The 25,352-nt window shown below is 49.1% G+C and overlaps 1 protein-coding gene across 6 annotated transcripts in view; it reads right to left on the minus strand.

Annotated features, from left to right (window-relative positions):
- The window catches only part of tox2 (TOX high mobility group box family member 2), a 273,425-nt gene extending 250,264 nt beyond the window's left edge, over nt 1–23,161 (minus strand). For 2 of the 6 annotated variants that reach the window (XM_072515365.1, XM_072515364.1), the window contains exon 1: nt 22,558–23,161. In XM_072515365.1, coding sequence (XP_072371466.1) covers nt 22,558–22,665 — 108 coding nt within the window. In that variant the 5' untranslated portion in view covers nt 22,666–23,161. Of the gene's footprint in view, nt 1–19,809; nt 19,960–21,021; nt 22,018–22,557 lie in introns of those variants that run through there. The other 4 variants (XM_072515367.1, XM_072515363.1, XM_072515366.1 and 1 more) reach the window with 3 other exon arrangements.
- Nucleotides 23,162–25,352: the final 2,191 nt, after the last annotated feature.

Raw genomic sequence — 25,352 nt, forward strand, 5'->3', positions numbered from 1 at the left:
CCCACGCCCAGGGTGGTAACACTGCCCTCCCAATCACCATGTCACAGTCAAGGGAATCATACTCGACAAGATTCCTTGTCCATGTTAAAAATGGCCACACCCCAGGCTGACCAAGTCCAACGACATTAAATCTCCTGGCAAGGTGGAGAAATCGAGAAATAATAAGAACCTTGGAGGTATCTTTTTAAATAATAGGCGGAGGAACATCCCCAGGATGCACTGCGAATGCAGGAGCTGAAACTGCAGGGTCATTCCGAGGGTCATTCCCAGTCGACTGGCTTCTCCGGTTCACTCCACCAATTGTCATTTTCATGTTGTGATTTATCCGCTGGGATAACAGTCCAGACATTTATCTGTCGATAGATTGTCTTTTGGACAACCACCCTGAACCTGGACCTGTTCCTACTCCTCCCTTCCCCACCGGCAACCACCTGATATTTCTGATGAAAGGCCACAGGCCGGGAACACTAATTCTGGGCCTTCTTCCATTCTCGGCGGGCGTCTTGCTCGCTGCCCGACAAAGCAGCGTGACACCTGCCCTGACTCTGAGGGGAAAAGGCTCGTGTACCTTCTCCCCCCACCCCCCCCCCCCACCGCCCCCATGTCCCACCGCCCCCATGTCCCATGTTAAATGCCCTCGATCCTGCACAGACCAGTGCAGATTGAGGGACCCCCCCACCCACACACCTGCCTCCAGCTAACATCCAGCCCGTACGCCCTCACCACAATCCAGGCCACAAGTCGGCAGGTCTGCCTGAAGCCGGGAAGCTTGCTGACCAGGCAGGAGGAGGCCCTGAAGCGGCCATCAAAATGAACTCAAGTGGGGGTGGGGCAGGAAGGTTAAATATGGTCCCTCCCACCGAGAATTTTCCCACCCTGCGGAGGATTGGAGGTTGTCGGAGTCCAGTCCTGACACCAATCCCCCAAAATTCTCCGGCCTGCTCACCTCCCACGTGGGCAGAAGGATTCTGGCTGATATCCCGTCCCACAGATGCTGCCTGACCTGCTGAGTATCTCCACCACCGTCCGCTTTTATTTCAGATTTCCAGCCGCTGCAGTATTTTGCTTTTACTTTCCCGTTACTGTCTTTACTGATCAGAATAATCACCTCCACTTTGACAAGTTCTCCCCGTCTCGCAGGAGATTTTTGATTATAAATAACGTGAATACTTTGTACTTTCTCTGAAACAATTCACCACATCCTAGATGTGCTGAGGGCTTGGGTCACATATACCCTGAAGGCAATTCCTGTGCAGGCTCGCACTGCGAAAGGCGACAAAAAGCTAACTAACCCTCAGGGTGAGCTCTCACGGTTTTTCGTGTTTTGCCGATGTGACATTAAAGCAGATTCAATGTTTAGAGACTTGACTCTGATATCTGGATCACACAGTGCAGGGTTCAAACCCCACTCCAGGCGCAGTGGTTAGCACTGGGACTGTGGCGCCGAGGTCCCGGGTTCGATCCCGGCCCCGGGTTACTGTCCGTGTGGAGTTTGCACATTCTCCCCGTGTCTGCGTGGGTCTCACCCCCACAACCCAAAGATTTACATAGATGATTTGGAGTTGGGGACCAAGTGCAATGTGTCCAAGTTTGCAGACGACACTAAGATAAGTGGTAAAGCAAAAAGTGCAGAGGATACTGGAAGTCTGCAGAGGGATTTGGATAGGTTAGGTGAATGGGCTAGGGTCTGGCAGATGGAATACAATGTTGACAAATGTGAGGTTATCCATTTTGGTAGGAATAACAGCAAAAGGGATTATTATTTAAATGATAAAATATTAAAACATGCTGCTGTGCAGAGAGACCTGGGTGTGCTCGTGCATGAATCGCAAAAAGTTGGTTTACAGGTGCAACAGGTGATTAAGAAGGCAAATGGAATTTTGTCCTTCATTGCTAGAGGGATGGAGTTTATGACTAGGGAGGTTATGCTGCAATTGTCGAAGGTGTTAGTGAGGCCACACCTGGAGTATTGTGTTCAGTTTTGGTCTCCTTACTTGAGAAAGGACGTACTGGCACTGGAGGGTGTGCAGAGGAGATTCACTAGGTTAATCCCAGAGCTGAAGGGGTTGGATTACGAGGAGAGGTTGAGTAGACTGGGACTGTACTCGTTGGAATTTCGAAGGATGAGGGGGGGATCTTATAGAAACATATAAAATTATGAAGGGAATAGATAGGATAGATGCGGGCAGGTTGTTTCCACTGGCGGGTGAAAGCAGAACTAGGGGGCATAGCCTCAAAATAAGGGGAAGTAGATTTAGGACTGAGTTTAGGAGGAACTTCACCCAAAGAGTTGCGAATCTATGGAATTCCTTGCCCTGTGAAGCAGTAGAGGCTCCTTCATTAAATGTTTTTAAGATAAAGATAGATAGTTTTTTGAAGAATAAAGGGATTAAGGGTTATGGTGTTCGGGCCGGAAAGTGGAGCTGAGTCCACAAAAGATCAGCCATGATCTCATTGAATGGCGGAGCAGGCTCGAGGGGCCAGATGGCCTACTCCTGCTCCTAGTTCTTATGTGCAGGGTAGGTGGAATGGCCACACTAAATTGCCCCCTAATTGGAAAAAAATAATAATTGGGTACTCTAAATTAAAAAGAATTAAAAATAAAGGCCTCCTGCTGTCTTGGACTAAGCCATGATTGGCTGGGATTGTGGTGAATGTAAATACAGTTGATCACCAGTTATGTTCTATGTTATTAACCCTGTGGGTTTTATCTGTGGGCCATTGTATGGCTTCACCCACAGGGGGAGATGTTGGAGGATGTTGGAGCATGTCTGGGCTCCGCCCATGGCTCCGCCCCTTTGAAGGAGTATAAGAGTAGCTGGCCTGTGGGGCTGTCCTCAGTATGTACCAGTCGCAGGCAGGCAAAGTGGATAGTTAATTAAAACCACTGTTTTACTCCGACACGAGTCCTTGAGTGAATTGATCGTCGCATCAGGGATAACGATGGTGTTTGGACATGGAAGGAACATTCACCTGCAGCCTGTCAGAATGTTCGTCACCCCACCAGCCCTCCCACCACACCCCCTGAGGGAGGAGAATAAAGATCTGAAAACAATATCCGTCTGTTTGATCCTCAAAGATCCTTCTTGCGAAATGGGAACACTGGTAAGGACCAGCCAACTACTTCCTAAACGCAGAAACCGATTAAACAAATTTACTGATCACAGGTGATGAATCAGCAACATTTCCAATCCTCATTGTCCGATACCGTGGGACCAGGTTTGAATCTTCCAAATCCCTTTGAGGCTGTGGCCAAAATATTCCCTGTAGCAGTTCCAGCCGTCAATATTCTCCCTTCCTATTCTGCCTCATTGTCAGGTTTTCTCCAGGCTGAAACCTCTTGCTCCAGTGGTTAAATTTCTCTGTTGAGGGTGAGCAGTGAGTGTTTGGGGGGGGGGGGGGGGGGGGGGGGGTGCTGTTCCAGAGTGTGGGCGCTGAGTGTGTGTTCAGCAAGGCGATGGTCTGGTCGCAGCAGCTACAGGAACTGTTCCTGTCACATTTCCTGGAGCAAACTCACTCTGCAGGGAGGGTGGATACGACTTGGAATCTATCTCTCTCCGGATTGGAATAGCAGAGGAACCTTCTGTGGAGCTCGAAATATTTCCTGCATATTGTAAAAATAGAAAGATACTCTTGAGATATAGGGCGGCATCTTCCATTCTGGAGTTTAGGTTGGATGGGGGGTGGGGGGGGGGGGGGGGGGGGGGGGGGGAGTGATTTCTACTGGGGGCACTGGGGGGACAGCTGTCACGCCAGATCTTACGCTACATATCCACGTGTGAGCAACTTGGTGAATCCTGCGGTGGGTGAGCAGCTGTCCTCATGGAGACGAAAGTGCTGGTGACGTATTTAAGTGGCAGACAGACAACCATTCACTCACTGCACACCAGGAGATCCAGTCTGGCTTCCCTCCCTGGACACGCTTTACTCCTGCCTGTCCTGGCCTAGCCTCCACTCCTCCTTCCCCATTACTCCTGCCTGTCCTGGCCCAGCCTCCACTCCTCCTTCCCCATCACTCCTGCCTGTCCTGGCCCAGCCTCCACTCCTCCTTCCCCATCACTCCTGCCTGTCCTGGCCCAGCCTCCACTCCTCCTTTCCCATCACTCCTGCCTGTCCTGGCCCAGCCTCCACTCCTCCTTCCCCATTACTCCTGCCTGTCCTGGCCCAGCCTCCACTCCTCCTTCCCCATCACTCCTGCCTGTCCTGGCCCAGCCTCCACTCCTCCTTCCCCATTACTCCTGCCTGTCCTGGCCCAGCCTCCACTCCTCCTTCCCCATCACTCCTGCCTGTCCTGGCCCAGCCTCCACTCCTCCTTCCCCATCACTCCTGCCTGTCCTGGCCCAGCCTCCACTCCTCCTTCCCCATCACTCCTGCCTGTCCTGGCCCAGCCTCCACTCCTCCTTCCCCATCACTCCTGCCTGTCCTGGCCCAGCCTCCACTCCTCCTTCCCCATCACTCCTGCCTGTCCTGGCCCAGCCTCCACTCCTCCTTCCCCATCACTCCTGCCTGTCCTGGCCCAGCCTCCACTCCTCCTTCCCCATCACTCCTGCCTGTCCTGGCCCAGCCTCCACTCCTCCTTCCCCATCACTCCTGCCTGTCCTGGCCCAGCCTCCACTCCTCCTTCCCCATCACTCCTGCCTGTCCTGGCCCAGCCTCCACTCCTCCTTCCCCATCACTCCTGCCTCGCCTTTCTTTTTATAAATTTAGAGTACCCAATTAATTTTTTCCAATGAAGGGGCAATTTAGTGTGGCCAATCCACCTACCCTGCACATCTTTGGGTTGTGGGAGTGAAACCCACGCAGACACGGGGAGAATGTGCAAACTCCACACGGACAGCGACCCAGAGCGGGATCGAACCTGGGACCTCGGAGCCGTCAGGCAGCAGTGCTAACCCACTGCGCCACCGCGCTGCCCTACTCCTGCCTCTCCTGGTGCAGCGTCCGTGCACTTTGGTTGTGCCCCCCCGCCCCCCCATTAAAAAAAACCGGCCTCCAAACCTTGAGGTTGCTCCCTTGGCGTGATTGCGATCATCGGCTGCCCTGCATCAGTGTCTGGGAGCGGCGAGTGGAGCTGCAGTGAGAAAGGGGTTATCCAGGAACACAGGACTGACTCCCTCCGGCCTCAGACAAGTCTTAGAGACTTAAATCTGCCATAGTTAAAGGGTGCACATTCTATGTTTTTAATTCTGAAGTAAGTAACATTTTTGTTGCTTTCCGCTCAGATTGATGACCAGCTCTGACATCCACACAACGAAGCTCAGTAATGTCACGATGCGTTTTCACATCATCGCGCCCAGCTGGGTGTTACACGATGTCAAATTTGCGAACTCTACAACCTGCATTACAAACCGAGTTCTACAAACAAGGGAGCTGAAATGTCCAGAAAACCTTCATTCTGATCAAGAAATCTGCATTTTGAGGAAGTTTGCAAAGATGCGACAGTGAGGGTTCTGAAGAACACCCGACAGGATGCGTCCCCTGATAATATAGAAATCTGTCGGACCTCTTTTTCCCCAGTGCATTCATCTCAAATCTGGAACTCTGCTATCAAATATTTGATCCTTCGTTTGCGTTGCATTTTCACCCTTTCTCCCGGCAGGGTAGGCAAATTCCACAGCAATAGCTGCCCTCCAGCTCTTCATCCAAGGAACCAGCCCTCACCCATCAGTCCAGTCAATGGTAGCGGGTAATTTGACAGGAGGAGGCATCACACACTAATCCACACTCACACATGTGCATCTCCACAAGCAGTGGACAATGGAAAGATGGAATCTGGGTTAACTGCCCCTTGAAGCCTAGCCGGGGACGGGGGCGGGGAGGGGGGGGGGGGGGGCGTAGCAACCTAGCCAGGATTAACTAATCCACATCACACAGCATGCTGCTACACACTGCTCAACTGAGGGAGTCGTGCGTGTGAGCCTGTGAGTTTGGGAGTGTGTGTGGGTGTGTGTGCATGCTGGTGGATGGGTCTCTGTGTGAGCATCTATGAAAGTTTGATTTTTGTGTCTGTGGAGTGTGTCACAAACCCCCCACCCACACCTACCCACCCACACCACATACACATGCACCCTCTCACTCATTCACACACACACAAACCCACACTCCATACACATGCACGCTCTCACTCATTCACACAACCACACACACACACACCCCATAGATATGCACGCTCTCACTCATTCACACACACACACCCACACCCCATACACATGCATGCTCTCACTCATTCACACACCCACTCCCCAGACACATGCACACTCACTCATTCACACAACCACACACCCACACCCCATACACACACTCACTCATTCACACAACCACACACCCACACCCCATACATATGCATGCTCTCACTCATTCACACACACACCCACACCCCATACACATGCACTCTCTCCCATTCACACACATACACACCCCAACCCCCCAAACACACTTCCATGGCCCACGCATCTTCCCCCACACACACATAGCTTACACACCCCACACATGCAAGTACACATCCCACACACATCCCACACACACATGAACCTGCACCCCCCCCACACACACATGCACACATACATATACAACCCCCCCCCCCTCACACACACACCCCACACAGCAGACACGCTCTCTCAAACATATGTACACACACCATCCTGCCTCGTTAATAATCTGTAAGTAAAATGTACCAATTTGAAAAGTATGTGATGGATGGAAGCAGTTGTGAAAGGGTTAAGCTGGGTGGTTTAAATCTGCATTGTTCACTCTGAGCAGCCCCTGAAACACTAAACTGAGCTGACAGCTTATTTTGACAATCCCAGCAGAATGAAAGTATAGGCTTGCAGGATGCAATTAACTGCAATAAAGATATATTCTTCCTTTCTCTCAGCACATTATCTGCATTTAAGCCATGTTTACACTCTTAAAATAACTGGATTTATATCCACGTAATGAAAAAACAAAGCTGGAACATTGGACCCTATATTCAGCAAATGGAGATTTGGCTTTTGGTGATGGAACACTCTGTAGATGAGCAGCATTGTTTCCAGTTCTGTAGATAGACATTCAAATTTACCATCAAATAATCAATTAAAGCAGATCGGGAGATCAACAAACCCCAACGGACGAGACTGAGCACCAAGAAAACCCAGCAGAAAGTGAGAGAAATGGACAAATACATCTAAATAAACGGCGTTATCACCACCTTTCCTTTGGTATCCGAACTGAGAAAATGTTTGCGGGTTCCTGTATTGTGTGCGGATCGAGCATCAACAGATACGATAGAAACCTCCGGCAGATATTACACACTGTCCACACTCGCCAATACATGGACAAAGGCACACACAGACACACACACACAGACACACACACATAGACACACACAGAGACACACACACAGAGACACACACACAGAGACACACACACAGATAGACACACACACAGATAGACACACACACAGATAGACACACACACAGACACACACACAGATACACACACACACAGACACACACACACAGACACACACACACATAGACACACACACATAGACACACACACATAGACACACACAGATACACACACACAGACACACACAGACACACACACACACAGATAGACATACACACAGACACACACACAGACACACACAAAGACACACAGAGACAGACACACACACACACAGGCAGACATACACAGACACACACACAGACACACACACAGACACACACACATACACACACACACAGACACACACAAAGACACACAGACATAGACAGACACACACACAAACACACACACTGATAATCACAGACACACACAGACACTCGCAGACACACACACACACACACACAGATAGTCACAGCCACACACACACACACACAAAAGATATACACAGACACTCACAGATGCACACACACACTCACAGACGCACACACATACAGATACTCACAGACACAAACGCACAGACACACACACAGACACACACACACATACACATACAGACACACACACTCACCCACACACAGACAGACACACACACAGACACACAAACACAGGCGCACACACACAGACACACAAACAGGCACAGACACACATACAGACACAGAGGCACACAGACACATCCAGACGCACACATAGACAACCACACAGACAGACATACACAGACACACCCGAACACAAAGACATGCACAGACACAGACACACAGATACTCACACACACAGGCAGACACACAGACACAGGCACACACTCACAGACACACACACAGAGACACACACACACTGACACACCCACACGACACCCACACCCACTGACACACACACATATACACACACACAGACACACACACAGATACACACACAAAGACACACAGACAGACAGAAATACACACAGACACTCACAGACAGACACACACACACAGACTGACACACAGACACACACACACACACATAAGGACACACACAGGCACACGCACATACAGACACACACACTCACACACACCCATACACACAGTCACAAACATACAGACACACAAACACACGTACACACACATACACACAGGCACACACACAGACACATACAGGCACACACAGACAGACAAACACATACAAACACAGGCACACACACACAGATACAGATACACACACAAACAGACACACACACAAACATACATACACACACAGACACACATACAGATACACATAAACGCAGATACAGACATACAGACACACACAGACACAGATACTCACACACACTCTGGCACATACACAAACAGACACAGACACACAGACACAGACAGACACGCACACACAAATACACACGCACACAGATACATACACACTCACACAGACCACACACAGACAGACACACAGACACACACACACAGACACACACACACACACATGCACAGACACACATGCACAAACAGATACACACACACAGATACACATGCACACACACATTGATTCACACAGACACACACACATGCACACACAGATACACACACATGCACACACAGATACACACACACATGCACACACACAGATACCCACACACACACTCACACAGACACACACACACAGTCACACACACGCAGTCACACACACACACACACACAGATACTCACACACACAGACACACAGGCACAGACACACATACAGATACACCCAGACACAGACACACACACACAGACACAGATATACACACACACACAGACACCGACACACACACAGACTCACACACACACATACAGACACACACCCATACAGACACACAAACGCAGACACACACACAGACATGCACAGACACAGATACTCACACACACACACACAGACAGGCAGACACACACACACACATAGACACACACGCAGACAGACACACACACAGATACACACACACAGGCACACACAAACAGACACACACAAACACACAGATACACACACACACAGATATACATACACACACACACATTGATTCACACACAGGCACACACACAGACACATTCACACACACAGATACACACACACACGCACACACAGACACACACACACAGAGATACTCACACACACTCACACAGACACACACACAGGCACAGACACACACACACACATACTCACAGACACACACACTCAGACACACAAACACAGACACACATACAGACACACACACACACAGATACTCACACACACAGACAGACACACACACACACGCAGACACGCACTCACACACAGATACACACACACACACAGCTACACACAGACATACATACATACAGACACACACAGATATAAACACACAGGCACACACACAGGGACACACACACAGGGACACACACACAGTTACACAGACACAGGCACAGAGACACACACACTCACAAACAAGCACCCACAAACACAGGCTCACACACAGACATACAGAGACACACACACATACAGACACACACATATACAGACACACACACAAACATACAGACACACACAGATACAGATACACACACACAGAAACACACACACAGACACAGACACACATGTACACAAATACACACACACACAGACACAAACACACACACAAACAGACACACACAAACAGCCACACACACACACAGATTCGCACACACACACACAGGCACACACACACAGACACTCACTGACAGGCACACACACACACACAGAGACTGACACACACAGACATACACACAAACAGACACACACGCACAGACAGACATACTGACACATACAGACACACACACACAGCGACACACACACACACACACAGACACACACACACACAGATTCGCACACACACACAGACACACACACACAGACACACACGCACAGACAGACATACTGACACATACAGACACACACACACACACACAGACACACACACACAGCGACACACACACACACACACAGACACACACACACACAGATTCGCACACACACACAGACACACACACACACTGTGGTCAGGATTCCTGCCATCATATTAAACATCTTTTACAGAATTGAAACTGAATAATTCAATTCAAACAGTTGGCCACAAGATGTCCTGTGAGGTCACCTTAATAGGACCTCAATCAGTTTGAAAGCCGCATGCTGCACATTGGGCCCCATGCTACAGGAAGGATATTGAGGCTTTACACATTCATTAGGACACAATCTGGTTTGAGCAAGTAGAAATACAGAGCAGGACTTGAAACCCTGGGCCTTTTATTATCGGAAAGGCATAGATTACGGGGTGGAGTTTGAGGATAGAACTGAGTAGATAGAGGCTGACTGTCTCCAATAGCGGAGGGGTAGGAAACGTGGGCCGATAAATACAATATAAGAGATTGAGAACTGGGAGCAGGAGAAAGTCCTTCAGAGAATTCCGAGGGTTCATCCACAGGATTAATAGCGGAGGCAGCAGAATGTCAATTTACATTAAATTGGGTAAGTGGGTGAAGCAATAGGGGGTTGAAGAGATATTGAACCGTGATTAGATTTTCTCCAATGGAGGGTAACCCAAGCTGGATTTGATGGGGCGAATTGCCTTCTTATCTTTTATGCAATATCTCAGCTCCATTGAGACCCCAAATTCTTCTTATTTCTCATTTAGATTCCAATTGCAGCGTTGAAGCTGGATTCCTTTTCTGCGAGGATGACCCAATGTTTAAGAGTGGAATCAATGATGGCCATGAGACAGAAGAGCGTGAGTAGGCCATTCGACCCAGTGAGACTGCACCGCCATTGAGTGAGATCATGCTCGAGTGCAGTTAGTAGAATTTGCGCAAACTTAGCTGTAGTGTAGGCGCACCCACACCGCTGTTAGGGACAGAGTTCCAGGATTTTTCCCCAACGAAGGAAAGGCCGATATATTTCCAAGCCAGGGTGGTGAGTGATTTGGAGGGAAACTTGGAACAGATGCTGCTGCTCTTTAACGGTGATCCATTGACTGCGAAACTTGGATTTCTTGAGGGTATGAAGGCGCCATATAAATGCAACTTATTTCTTTCAAAAGAAAGCCGTGTAAAATGAATGGTCCATTAATGAAACTATCCGACCTGCTGACAGCTGAGTGCATTCAACGTGCCAGAGCAATGAGATGCCCCATCAGCCCTGACACTTCTCTCCAATTAATCCGAGCTCACTCGCTGAGGGACACATCCCTTTTTATGATGCTGCAGGGGTTGAATGTTTCTGGGATGTGTTCTGCAGTCAGCACTGTACAAGGTAAAGTGCACTGCAAAGGGAGCAGATTCTACAGCGGCAGCAAGATATCGGGAGGGTTCCACAACCCCTTCCACATGAAGTGGGTCCTTAGTATCTGGAGGAGATTTCTGGTATATGACTGCCATGAGAAATAGTTCAATCCATCGCATTGTAAAACATACAATAGTTCTATATTTTACCAGGAACGCAAACTAGAATTTTCTGTTTTCAAATCTTGCACAGCTAAATCTTTCTGTTCTTTAGTTAATAATAGATTGCACTTCAAGGGAGTTTGTTGCATGAAATGTTTTGATATGTTCTGTCTTGATAAGATGTTTTACTCCCAAATGTTTCTTTACTTGTGTCAGATTCCATGATTACTGCTTGCAGAATGGCCAACTCTCCTGTCACTGTGAACCTACACTGACTCCCAATCACTGACCACATTGATTCCAAAATTCCCACCCTTCCAATCCTGCCATGGCATCATCTCTCCCTGCCTCGTCCTCCAGCTCCACAGTCCTCCAGCTCTAGTCCTCCAACTCTACAGTCCTCCAGCATCCCTCCCTGCCTCGTCCTCCAGCTCTACAATCCTCCAGCATCTCTGCATTCCTCCAATCCTAACCTCTTATGCATCACACAATCATAGGATCCCTACAGTGCAAGAGGAGGCCATTTGGTCCATCGAGTCTGCACCGACCCTTGGAAAGAGCCCCCTACCTAGGTCCACATCCTCACCCTATCCCCATAACCCAGTAAACTCACCTAACCTTAGGACACTAAGGGGCAATTTAGCATGTCCAATCCACCTAACCTGCACATCCTTGGATTGAGGGAGGAAACCGGAGCACCCGGAGGAAACCCACGCAGACACGGGGAGAAAGTGAAAACTTCACACAGTCACCCGAGGCCGGAATTGAACCCGGGTCCCTGGAGCTGTGAAGCAGCAGTGCTAACCACTGTGCTACCGTGCCGCCCTACGTCACACCATTGGCCATCGACTGCCTAGACCCTGAACTCTGGATCTCTAGAAGCCCTGACCTCTAAACTCTCGCTGCCACCCACTCCCTCTCCTCCTTGTAGGCATCCATGAAAACCTGCCTCTTCCGTGACTTCTCTATTTTTTCTCTGCCGGACACATTTTGTTTGTAATACAGGAGGGTGAGAGTGACGATGCAGCTGTGTGGAATCTTATTCACACCTCACCTGGAGTAATTCTGTTCTGTTCTGGTCCTGGCACCTCAGGAGAGATAGCTCTTGAACCAGCTGCACTGCAGATATACCAAACTGATGTCGGAGCTTAGAGGGTTAAATTCGGAGGGCAAATTGCCAAAACGGATCCTGTATTGCACAAAGTTCATGAGATTGAGGGGAGATCTGATAAAGATGTTTAGAAATGGTAAAAGGATTTGAAAGGGCGGACAGAGTGAAATTATTTCCTTTGTTGGAAGAATCAATAACACACCTTGAATTTTACAGTGTCTGTAATATAGGGAGACATCCAAGCACAAGGGGACATAAACTTGCAATTCGCGTTGGGCCACTTAGGAGTGAAATCGGGAAGAATTTGTCCATGTAAAGGATAATAAAACTCTCCTTCAAAAGAACGATAAAGTTAGTCAGGGGCATGGAGGCAAGCTGAATTTTAGATCAGCCATGATTTAGCTGAATGATGGAACAGACTCGAGGGGCTGAATGGTCCTTGTGCTGTTCCTACATAAGTGTGAGCTGCCGTAGTGATGGAGTCAGTGAGGAGGGAGCGAAACAGACTCTCTGCTCACCATTTTTGTGATGTTCCTGAATGAGGTGCAAACTGTTTCAGACAGAAACTGGTGCAAACCTTATTACGTCTTTGAAATGTCTCCACATCCCTCACACAGTGAGTTACTGTCTTGGGATGTAGCGACTGCTCTGCAATTCGGTAAAACAATGCCCCAACAATCGAGAGCAGAATGTGACATCGACATTTTCTCCATGTTCCCGGTTGCGGGTAGAATGTTGACTGTGGCACATTATAAAGTGAAATGCTAATTTATTTATTTCAACAAACAAAACTAGCTATTGATATACAGGGTAAAATATAAGAGCAATATAATATATATATTATATATATAGATAGACAGGTGCATCAACTGACGTGACTGAGTGCAACATTCACGGCCGTATCATTAGGTACACACAATAATGTCATAAATGAGGTGGAGGAGGGGATGATGTTGTTTCACTGACACACAATTAAACTATTTGGAGTCCTGCAAATATTTTTGTTCTTATTTCCCAAGCGTAGCTGGGTTATTAATGTCTAATTTCATGGCCTTGTATCAGTAAGATTAGCTATAGCTGACTTTGTTCAATTAGTCCAACTCCTCAAACCTTCACAATTGCACTCTCTCCTCACTCTGATGTGCCCAACACTCCTGATTAACACGTCGGGTATTTTTGTTCCTTCCCTCTGTTTGCTGAAGGCATTCCTCATGAGGCACAGGCTGGGGCTGCTGTTTACCCAGTCTCCGAGCCTTTCTGCTCATTGTTACGCAGGCCCTCGTATAGAAGCAGCTGCTGTGGGCAATCTCCTGAACATGTTCACAAAAGCCGGACATCGACTGTCACCACCGAAAATCAAATTTGTTTTTGAGTCATAAACATGGGCTGACATCAGCTCTTTGAATAACAATGACTTACTGGGACAAAAAAAATGCATGGAAGCACTCATGCACAGACGCACACGCATACACACACACACACGCAAACATGGACACATAAACCATGCCATATACATGCACACTCCATTGACAAACACTTAACACACACATACAACTGCACACCCCATACATGGACCTCACACACAAGTATCACACACACACACATGTATAAAAGCGTTGTGTAAAACACAACCATTTACTGTGATAATCTGATAGACTATTTTAAACCGTGTATCCAGCTGAACTGTAAGCAGACCTGGGGTGTGCTGGGATCCTGTTGATGTGAAAACTCTTCTGAAGTTTAAAGTTTAAGGGCCTGTTCCACAACCCATGACAACACAGAAACGCAGGCATTGATTATGAAAAGGCATGGACATGACATTAATCTTGCCCCTGCACACCTTCTGCAAGGGGCCAGCATGAGCAGCCAGGAAGCTGGTAATCTGTAGTAAATGGGGCTGCGAGGGACAGTACAGGGGTTTCCAACTATCCAAAGTTGTCCTCATGAACTAAGGACTCATCTTCCAGTCGCCGCTGATTGAGCAAAGACAATGGGCCGTTCAAAGGAACATGCTTCTTTTCATTTTCTTTGAACAGTTTCATTTATTAGTTAGAGAAACGATGGACTAGGGGAAAGCTGACACCCAAGATCCACCCAGTCTGATGAAAAAAACGTTCTGTTCCGTTGGCTGGGAAGGCTGCAGAGGAACATCACAAACAGTTGCAAAAGTCCAAGTCAATCCAATTCTTTTCCAGCTTCCAGAATAACTGATACGTTTGTGGGCTCCAGCAGCACTGTTATGCCCGCAGCTGTTCCACTGCCTCTCACAACAATACGATAAAGCACCTTGTAAATTTAATATTGAACCAACTAGTGTTGAGCAAGGGAGGGCATGGCCCTATGCGAGTGATAGTGTGCATCATAGCACTCACAGGGCACTCATACCACAGCAGCAAGACAGTGCAGGCAGCAACTTTTACAGGTCAACATTTAACCATTTAAAAAACCCACAATGCAATGAAGCAAATGACGAGAAGGCTCCGCTCGCCCCTGAATTTCCCAAAATGTCCCTGAATTTTACCAGGTTGTCCTGCATCGTGGATTGGATGGGTCATTCCCTACATATAACCATGAACCAGTATACAATGTAAGTAGGAAAACAATGCTGTTAGCTGGATTCTGAGCTCCTTGAGGAATACACAAAACAAGTGCAGAAATGTACTTCACACACATGCTCAGAAAGATCATTGCATCGGCAGCCATCAAATGTTTGCTGAATTTATCTTACAAATCTGCATCCTGCAGACCCCACTCTGTATGGAAACTGCGCATCAGCAGGTTGCCCGAGTTTACTTGTCCAATTGGGTCCGTGCACAGTTGTCCATGCATAGATATCCACACACTGATATCCGCACACTGATATCCACACCCTGATATCCACACCCTGATATACGCACACTGATATCCACACACAGATATACGCACACTGATATCTGCACAGATATCCACACACTGATATCCACGCCCTGATATTCACACTGATATCCACGCCCTGATATTCACACACAGATATACACACACTGATATCCATCCACACACAGATATACGCACACTGGTATCCGCACACTGATATCCGCACACTGATATCCGCACACTGATATCCGCACACTGATATCCGCACACTGATATCCGCACACTGATATCCGCACACTGATATCCGCACACTGATATCCGCACACTGATATCCGCACACTGATATCCGCACACTGATATCCGCACACTGATATCCGCACACTGATATCCGCACACTGATATCCGCACACTGATATCCGCACACTGATATCCGCACACTGATATCCGCACACTGATATCCGCACACTGATATCCGCACACTGATATCCGCACACTGATATCCGCACACTGATATCCGCACACTGATATCCACACCCTGATATCCACACACAGATATACGCACACTGATATCCGCACACTAATATCCACGCCCTGATATTCACACACAGATATACGCACACTGATATCCACACACAGATATACGCACACTGATATCTGCACGGATATCCACACACTGATATCCACGCCCTGATATTCACACTGATATCCACGCCCTGATATTCACACACAGATATACACACACTGATATCCATCCACACACAGATATACGCGCACTGATAGCCGCGCACTGATAGCCGCGCACTGATAGCCGCGCACTGATAGCCGCGCACTGATAGCCGCGCACTGATAGCCGCGCACTGATAGCCGCGCACTGATAGCCGCGCACTGATAGCCGCGCACTGATAGCCGCGCACTGATAGCCGCGCGCTGATAGCCGCGCGCTGATAGCCGCGCGCTGATAGCCGCGCACTGATAGCCGCGCACTGATATCCGCGCACTGATAGCCACGCACTGATAGCCGCGCACTGATAGCCGCGCACTGATAGCCGCGCACTGATAGCCGCGCACTGATAGCCGCGCACTGATAGCCGCGCACTGATAGCCGCGCACTGATAGCCGCGCACTGATAGCCGCACACAGATAGCCGCGCACTGATAGCCGCGCACTGATAGCCGCGCACTGATAGCCGCGCACTGATAGCCGCACACAGATAGCCGCGCACTGATAGCCGCGCACTGATAGCCGCGCACTGATAGCCGCGCACTGATAGCCACGCACTGATATATGCACACTGATATATGCACACTGATATCCGCGCACTGATATCCGCGCACTGATAGCCGCGCACTGATAGCCGCGCACTGATAGCCGCGCACTGATAGCCGCGCACTGATAGCCGCGCACTGATAGCCGCGCACTGATAGCCGCGCACTGATATCCACGCACTGATAGCCGCGCACTGATATCCGCGCACTGATAGCCGCGCACTGATAGCCACGCACTGATAGCCACACACAGATAGCCGCGCACTGATAGCCGCGCACTGATAGCCGCGCACTGATAGCCGCGCACTGATAGCCGCGCACTGATAGCCACGCACTGATAGCCGCACACAGATAGCCGCGCACTGATAGCCGCGCACTGATAGCCGCGCACTGATAGCCGCGCACTGATAGCCACACACTGATAGCCGCGCACTGATAGCCACACACTGATAGCCGCGCACTGATAGCCGCGCACTGATAGCCGCACACAGATAGCCGCGCACTGATAGCCGCGCACTGATAGCCGCGCACTGATAGCCGCGCACTGATAGCCGCACACTGATATCCACGCACTGATAGCCGCGCACTGATAGCCGCGCACTGATAGCCGCGCACTGATAGCCACACACTGATAGCCGCGCACTGATAGCCGCGCACTGATAGCCGCGCACTGATAGCCGCGCACTGATAGCCACACACTGATAGCCACACACTGATAGCCGCGCACTGATAGCCGCGCACTGATAGCCGCGCACTGATAGCCACACACTGATAGCCACGCACTGATAGCCGCGCACTGATAGCCGCGCACTGATAGCCACGCACTGATAGCCGCGCACTGATAGCCGCGCACTGATAGCCACACACTGATAGCCGCGCACTGATAGCCACACACTGATAGCCGCACACTGATAGCCACACACTGATAGCCGCGCACTGATAGCCACGCACTGATATATGCACACTGATAGCCGCGCACTGATAGCCACACACTGATAGCCGCGCACTGATAGCCACACACTGATAGCCACACACTGATAGCCGCGCACTGATAGCCACGCACTGATAGCCACACACTGATAGCCACACACTGATAGCCACGCACTGATAGCCGCGCACTGATAGCCACACACTGATAGCCACACACTGATAGCCGCGCACTGATAGCCGCGCACTGATAGCCGCGCACTGATAGCCACACACTGATAGCCGCACACTGATAGCCACACACTGATAGCCGCGCACTGATAGCCACACACTGATAGCCACGCACTGATAGCCGCGCACTGATAGCCACACACTGATAGCCACGCACTGATAGCCACACACTGATAGCCACACACTGATATCCACACACTGATATCCACACACTGATATCCACACACTGATATCCACACACTGATATCCGCACACTGATATCCGCACACTGATATCCGCACACTGATATCCATGCTCTGATATTCACACTGATATCCACACACTGATATCCGCACACTGATATCCATGCTCTGATATTCACACTGATATCCACACACTGATATCCGCACACTGATATCTGCACACTGACATCCACACTTATATACACACACTGATATCCACACACTGATATCCACACAATAATATTTAAACATTTCTATCGACACACTGATATCCACACATTGCTATCTGCATTGATCACTGCATGTGATATGTATCTATGTGCTTTGCTATAGGTGCATTCACATACACTCTGCATTTGCAATTATGCACAAACGATTATGTAGGAAAACATGAAGATATTTGCACATGTCCACGTAAACAGTTACTTTGCGACTGTTTGTATATCATTGGGTCTGTGTAAAAAGACTCCTTCAAAGCTCAGAAGTGCCTGCCAAGGCACATTTGCAACAGCAGCTAATTGTTTTCTGTGCTCTACTGACCAACTGCTGAGGGTTTTACTTTTTCATTGTTCATAATGAGTTGAAAAAACAATAAATACTTTGAAAATGGGCTTAGCATCTTCATTTAAAACGCGATTATCGGAGTTGCTGTGGTTTGTCATTTCCAGCAGCTCAGTTTGGGGAGTGAGACCACAATTTGAGCCAGTCGTCTCTTGTTGCTGCCTGGGGTACAGCCTGTTATCAGTGTGTAGTTACTATTCCTGGCATCAACAGGACACAGAAGAATAAAATTGGCCAAGGCAATGATATAGCCATGTTCTTCACTGCCGTTTGACTTTATTTTGATTGTCTCAGGTGTAGTACACGGTGTCATATTATGAAAGTTGGTGTGTGCAGCACATTCTCAACCAATACTGTGGCTACCAGAGCAGGCCAAAGGCTAGGAATCCTGCAGCGAGTAACTCACCTCCTGACCCCCCAAAGCCTGCCCACCATCTACAAGGCACAAATCAGGAGTGTGATGGAATACTCTCCACTTGCCTGGATGAGCGCAGCTCCAACAACACTCAAGAAGCTTGACACCATCCAGGACAAAGCAGCCCCGCTTATCCATAGAATCCCTACAGTACAGATGGAGGCCATTCGGCCCATCGAACCTGCACCGATCCCCTGAAAGAGCACCCTATCTAGGCCCATTCCCCCACCCCGAGCCCAGTTAATCTGCACGTCTTTGGACACGATGGCACAATTTAGCATGGCCAATCCACCTCACCCACTTGACACCCCATCCACCACCTTCAACATTCACTGCCTCCACTACCGACGAACAGTGGCAGACGTGTGTACCATCTACAAGATGCAGTGCAGCAACTCACCAAGGTTCCTTCGACAGCACTTTCCAAAACCCGCGACCTCAGCCATCTAGAAGGACAAGGGCAGCAGATACCTGGGAACCCCACCACCTGGAGGTTCCCCTCCAAGTCACTCACCACCCTGACTGGGAAGTACATCGCCGTTCCTTCACTGTCGCTGGGGCAACATCCTGCAACACCCTCCCTAACAGCACTGTGGGTGTACCTACATCACAGGGACTGCAGCAGTTCAGGAAGGCAGCTCGTCACTGTCTCCAGGGCAACTAGGGATGGGCAATAAATGCTGGCCGAGTCCGCATCGCCCACATCCCATTCAATAATTTTAAAAATGATCCCATTCCTCGGCCCAGGCTCCCTTCTCTAACTGTCTGCCCCAATATCTCGCACTAAGGAAATGGAATAATGCGAGTCCTTTGTGACAATAAAGGTGCTAATCGTGTTGCTGTGTGCAGGTTGCAGCATTGGTAACGGTGAATGTGGGACTGTCTGCTTTGCCGTGTCCTGCTGCACATATACTATCATCCACACAGATTGTTATTATTGCAGAGACCAGATGCAAACACAGCTGTATCTGCTGTACCCTCCAGACCACTCCCACCGCCGCAGCGTTTACAGAATTTAAACTCTGTCCCAGCTCCCCATTATTTTCCCACAGATTATCCAGCTTCCTTTAACTTTCCTTTTCCACCTCTTCCCTTTCCCAGAAAGTTTTCCTAGTCGGTGCTTTAAACTCTGGAATAAAAATAACCATCTCCTGCCCAACGGTTCCAAACTGCTGTTGAAAGCACAGGCACCATTTGGCCAAATTGTGTGAATTAATATAACGAATTGCCAAATTTCCTGATGTGTCTCAGTGCTGGTTAATCTTCCCATACCGAGAACAAAGCTGATCTCACACTCCCTCTGCCTGGATCGATGCAATTCTGGCGCAAACAGATGCTAAAGACAATTATTATTTTTTTTTTTTAAACTCTCCTAATTTGCTGTTTATCGATCCAGCCATTTCTTGCTCTCAGAACAGATCTTGTTGCAAACTTCCCCTCTGTCTCTCTGCCTGCAAGGCTGTTTTACAGAGTTAGGTTTTAACTGGCCCCATCATTGTTCACAGCAAAACATAGCCGGCATTGAATCAAATATGAATAAGGGAGAGAGTCAGACAGATTCCACTCCCTGTAATATATCTCAGTTAAAGAACGAGGGGAAGTCTGTACTTACTGGAAAGGCAATGTAGATCAGCTTCAACACACTAATGAATAGAAGATCCCGCTCTCTAACTCCCAGTGAAGGTGGGGAACGCAGAGAGAGCTTCACACAATCCAGCTCATCGCTGCTGTGTTCTTAACACAGCCAAACAGGGGGAGGGCCTCAGTTAACAGCCCGGAGACATTACTGCTCCCATCAAAACAAGTTTGTAATCAGAAATGCCCACACACACACACACTCTCCCTCACACACACACACACACTCTCCCTCACACACACACACACACACTCTCACACACACACACACACTCTCCCTCAGACACACAACACATTCTCCCTCACAGACACACACACACAACACATTCTCCCTCACACACACACACACAACACACACACACACACTCTCCCTCACACACACACACACATTCTCCCTCAGACACACAACACTCACACACACACACTCTCCCTCATACACACAACACACACACATTCTCTCTCACACAAATACACACATACACATTGTCCCTCACACACACACATTCTCCCTCACAGACACACAACACACACACACATTCTCCCTCACAGACACACACACATTCTCCCTCAGACACACAACACACACACACACACACTCTCCCTCATACACACAACACACACACATTCTCTCTCACACAAATACACACATACACATTGTCCCTCACACACACACATTCTCCCTCACAGACACACAACACACACACACATTCTCCCTCACAGACACACACACATTCTCCCTCACAGACACACAACACACACACACACACACACACACTCCCTCACACACAACACACACACATTCTCTCACACAAATACACACATACACATTGTCCCTCACACACTCACAACACACACAAACACATTCTCTCTCACACACACATTCTGCCTCACACACAGATACACAATCTCCCTCACACACAGATACACAATCTCCCTCACACACACGTAACACATACATTCTCCCTCGCACACAGACACACACATTCTCCCTCACACACACACACACACACATTCTCTCTCACACACACAACACACTAACATACACATTCTCACACACACACTGATGCACACATTCTGCCTCACATACACTTTCTCTTACACACACATCACTCACACACTAACATAAACATTCTGACACACAAGGAAAACACACATGCACATTCTCCCTTGCACACACACAACACACACAAACAACACACATTCTCTCTCACACTCAAATACACATTCTCTTTTACACACAACAGAGGCACACAACATGTACACGCACTCAATACACATTCACACACAGGAACATAACACATACAAACACACACAAATATATATACACACATGCAAGCATACACACAAACACATGCAAAACACAGCTCAATTTCTCTGGATAATGCTACAAGTCAAGTCCTCTAAGCGAGCAAACCTCCTTTAAATGCACAGCTCCAGAACAAATCTGATATAAACAACAATTCACAGCATGAGAAAGGAAGCAAGAGACAAGTTAGAATGCGGGTGATTTTACCTTATTGCAGTAATAATGTTCCAGGCATGAGGCAGTGCCCAGGCAGGTCGGGTCAGCAGGTAGGGCACCTACTGTAGCTGGGGTTGTGGGATAAAATCTCACATCCATATTTCAGTAGCTGCAACGCCAAGCGCATGGAAGCAGATTTAGAATGATTATTCTCACTCTCCCTTCCTCGCTCGGTGTCTCTCTCTCTGTCTCTATTGTTGAGTGGAACAAAAAAAAGAGAGAGAATGGGGTAAGACTCAATTCATCCTTCTCTCATATCCGTTTGTGGTCTGTAATAGTTCAGCCTTCATGCATCTCACAGATGCATACTTTGAACAGTCTTGCCACAATGAACTCAGCAAAGTGGCGCAGAAAAGTCTCAGCTAGCAGACGAGCAAAGCAAGCAAATTATTGCAAGAGAATTATGAGGTTTTCTTTTCCTTTCTGGGTTCCCCTGTCTGTTTTCTTTGTCTTCCAGTCTGTATCTCTCACACACTCCCTCTTTCTCTGTCTCAGTTTCTTTCTCTGCTGTCTGTTCTCAGCATGCCTGAGAGTGTTTACCCATGCGTTTAAGCTGAGGGTATCATTTGCTAGCTTTCTCCACATTGAAAGCCAAGCGACCTCTGCTGATAATACAAGGGATATGGATGAGTGGGGGAGGGGAATAACACAGGCTGTACGGCACTTCAGATGAAGGAGTCTGATAAAATTGCTACTCCTGCCTGCACCAGAAGCCACCAGGGCAGGAGAGAGTTTCAAATCTCCCTCCGTTAGAAACCTCGGAGTACATCAGTGAATTGCTGCTCCTGGGCTCGAAAACCAATCAGCAAAAGAAAATGAAAGACTGAAGTGTTTCCTGGTTGAAAGCACTGGGACAATGTCAAAGCTTTTTGCTCAGCACATTAAAGCTCCACAAACTACATGTTTAACACACAAGCAAACTGCACCGGACCCATCCTGCCAACTGTGGTAATCCACTGTGTTCCTATATTAAGGGTTGTACGGTAGAACCTGCCCTACAGGTTCACCTGGGCCCCTGCATGTTAGCTCCGCCCAGGAGCCGGGTTATAAATATGCGTGGCCTCCAGCTCGCAGCCATTTCGTCAGCTGCTGTAGGAGGCCACATTTCAGATACTAATAAAGCCTCAGTTTGGATTCAACTTCGTCTCCAGCCAAATTGATCGTGCCTCAATTTATTAGTATCTGAAGTGTGGCCTCCTACAGCAGCTGACGGACCGAATGGTCGACCGGTACGGCTTGCGGGCCACGTTTCCGTACCTAGACAATGTGACCATTTGCGGCCACGATCAGCAGGACCACGACACAAACCTCGCTAAATTTATCCGCACCACCACTCTCCTCAACCTCACGTACAACAAGGAGAAGTGTGTGTTCCGTACAAACCGCCTAGCTATCCTCGGCTACGTGGTCCTGAAGGGAGTTCTGGGGCCCGATCCCGACCGCATGCGCCCCCTCATGGAGCTCCCCCTCCCCCACTGCCCCAAGGCCCTCAAACGCTGCCAGGGGTTCTTCTCGTGTTACGCTCAGTGGGTCCCAAACTATGCGGACACTCATACAGTCCACTAATTTCCCCCTGATGGCCGAGGCCCAACAGGCCTTCGCCCGTATCAGAGCTGATATTGCCAAGGCCACAATGCACGCTGTAGATGAAACGCTGCCCTTCCAAGTAGAAAGCGATGCATCGGACGTCGCCCTTGCCGCCACCCTCAATCAGGCGGGCAGGCCCGGGGCATTCTTTTCCCGCACCCTTCATGCCTCAGAAATTCGGCACTCATCCGTCAACAAGGAGGCCCAGGCTATCGTTGAGGCTGTGCGACATTGGAGGCATTACCTGGCCGGCAGGAGATTCACTCTCCTCACTGACCAACGGTCGGTAACCTTCAAGTTCAACAACACACAGCGGGGCAAGATCAAAAATAATAAAATCTTGAGGTGGAGGATCGAGCTCTCCACCTATAATTCTGAGATTATGTATCGCCCCGACAAACTCAACGAGCCCCCAGACGCCCTATCCCGAGGTACATGTGCCAGCGCACAGGTAGACCGACTCCGGACCCTGCACGACAGCCTTTGTCACCCAGGGGTCACTCGGTTGTACCACTTCATTAAGGCACAAATTGTGCCCTACTCCGTCGAGGCAGTAAGGCCGATCACCAAGGACTGCCAGGTCTGTGCGGAGGGCAAACCGCACTTCTACCAGCCGGACCCTGCGCACCTGGTGAAGGCCTCACACCCCTTTGAACGCCTCAGCGTGGATTTCAAAGGCCCCCTCCTCTCCTCCGACCGACACACGTATTTCCTCAGTGTGATCGATGAATACTCCCGTTTTCCCTTCGCCATCCCATGCCTCAACATGACGTCTGCCACCGCCATTAAAGCCCTTAATTCTATCTTCACTCTGTTCGGCTTCCCCGCCTACATCCACAGTGACAGGGGAACCTCATTCATGAGTGATGAGCTGCATCAGTTCCTGCTCAGCAGGGGTATCACCTCCAGCAGAACGACGAGCTACAACCCCCGGGGAAACGGACAGGTAGAAAGGGAGAATGGGACGGTATGGAGGCCCGTCCAGCTGGCCCTATGGTCCAGGAATCTCCCAGCCTCCCGCTGGCAAGAGGTCCTCCCCGATGCACAACATTCCATTCGCTCATTACTTTGCACTGCTACTAACAGTACACCGCATGGACGTCTTTTGCCTTCCCCAGGAAGTCCACATCCGGGGTATCGCTCCCAACTTGGCACACAGCTCCGGGAACCGTGTTTCTCCGTAAACATGTGCGGCTCCA

Source organism: Scyliorhinus torazame, chromosome 8 (genome assembly GCF_047496885.1).
Source record: "Scyliorhinus torazame isolate Kashiwa2021f chromosome 8, sScyTor2.1, whole genome shotgun sequence".
Taxonomy (NCBI): Eukaryota; Metazoa; Chordata; class Chondrichthyes; order Carcharhiniformes; family Scyliorhinidae; genus Scyliorhinus; species Scyliorhinus torazame.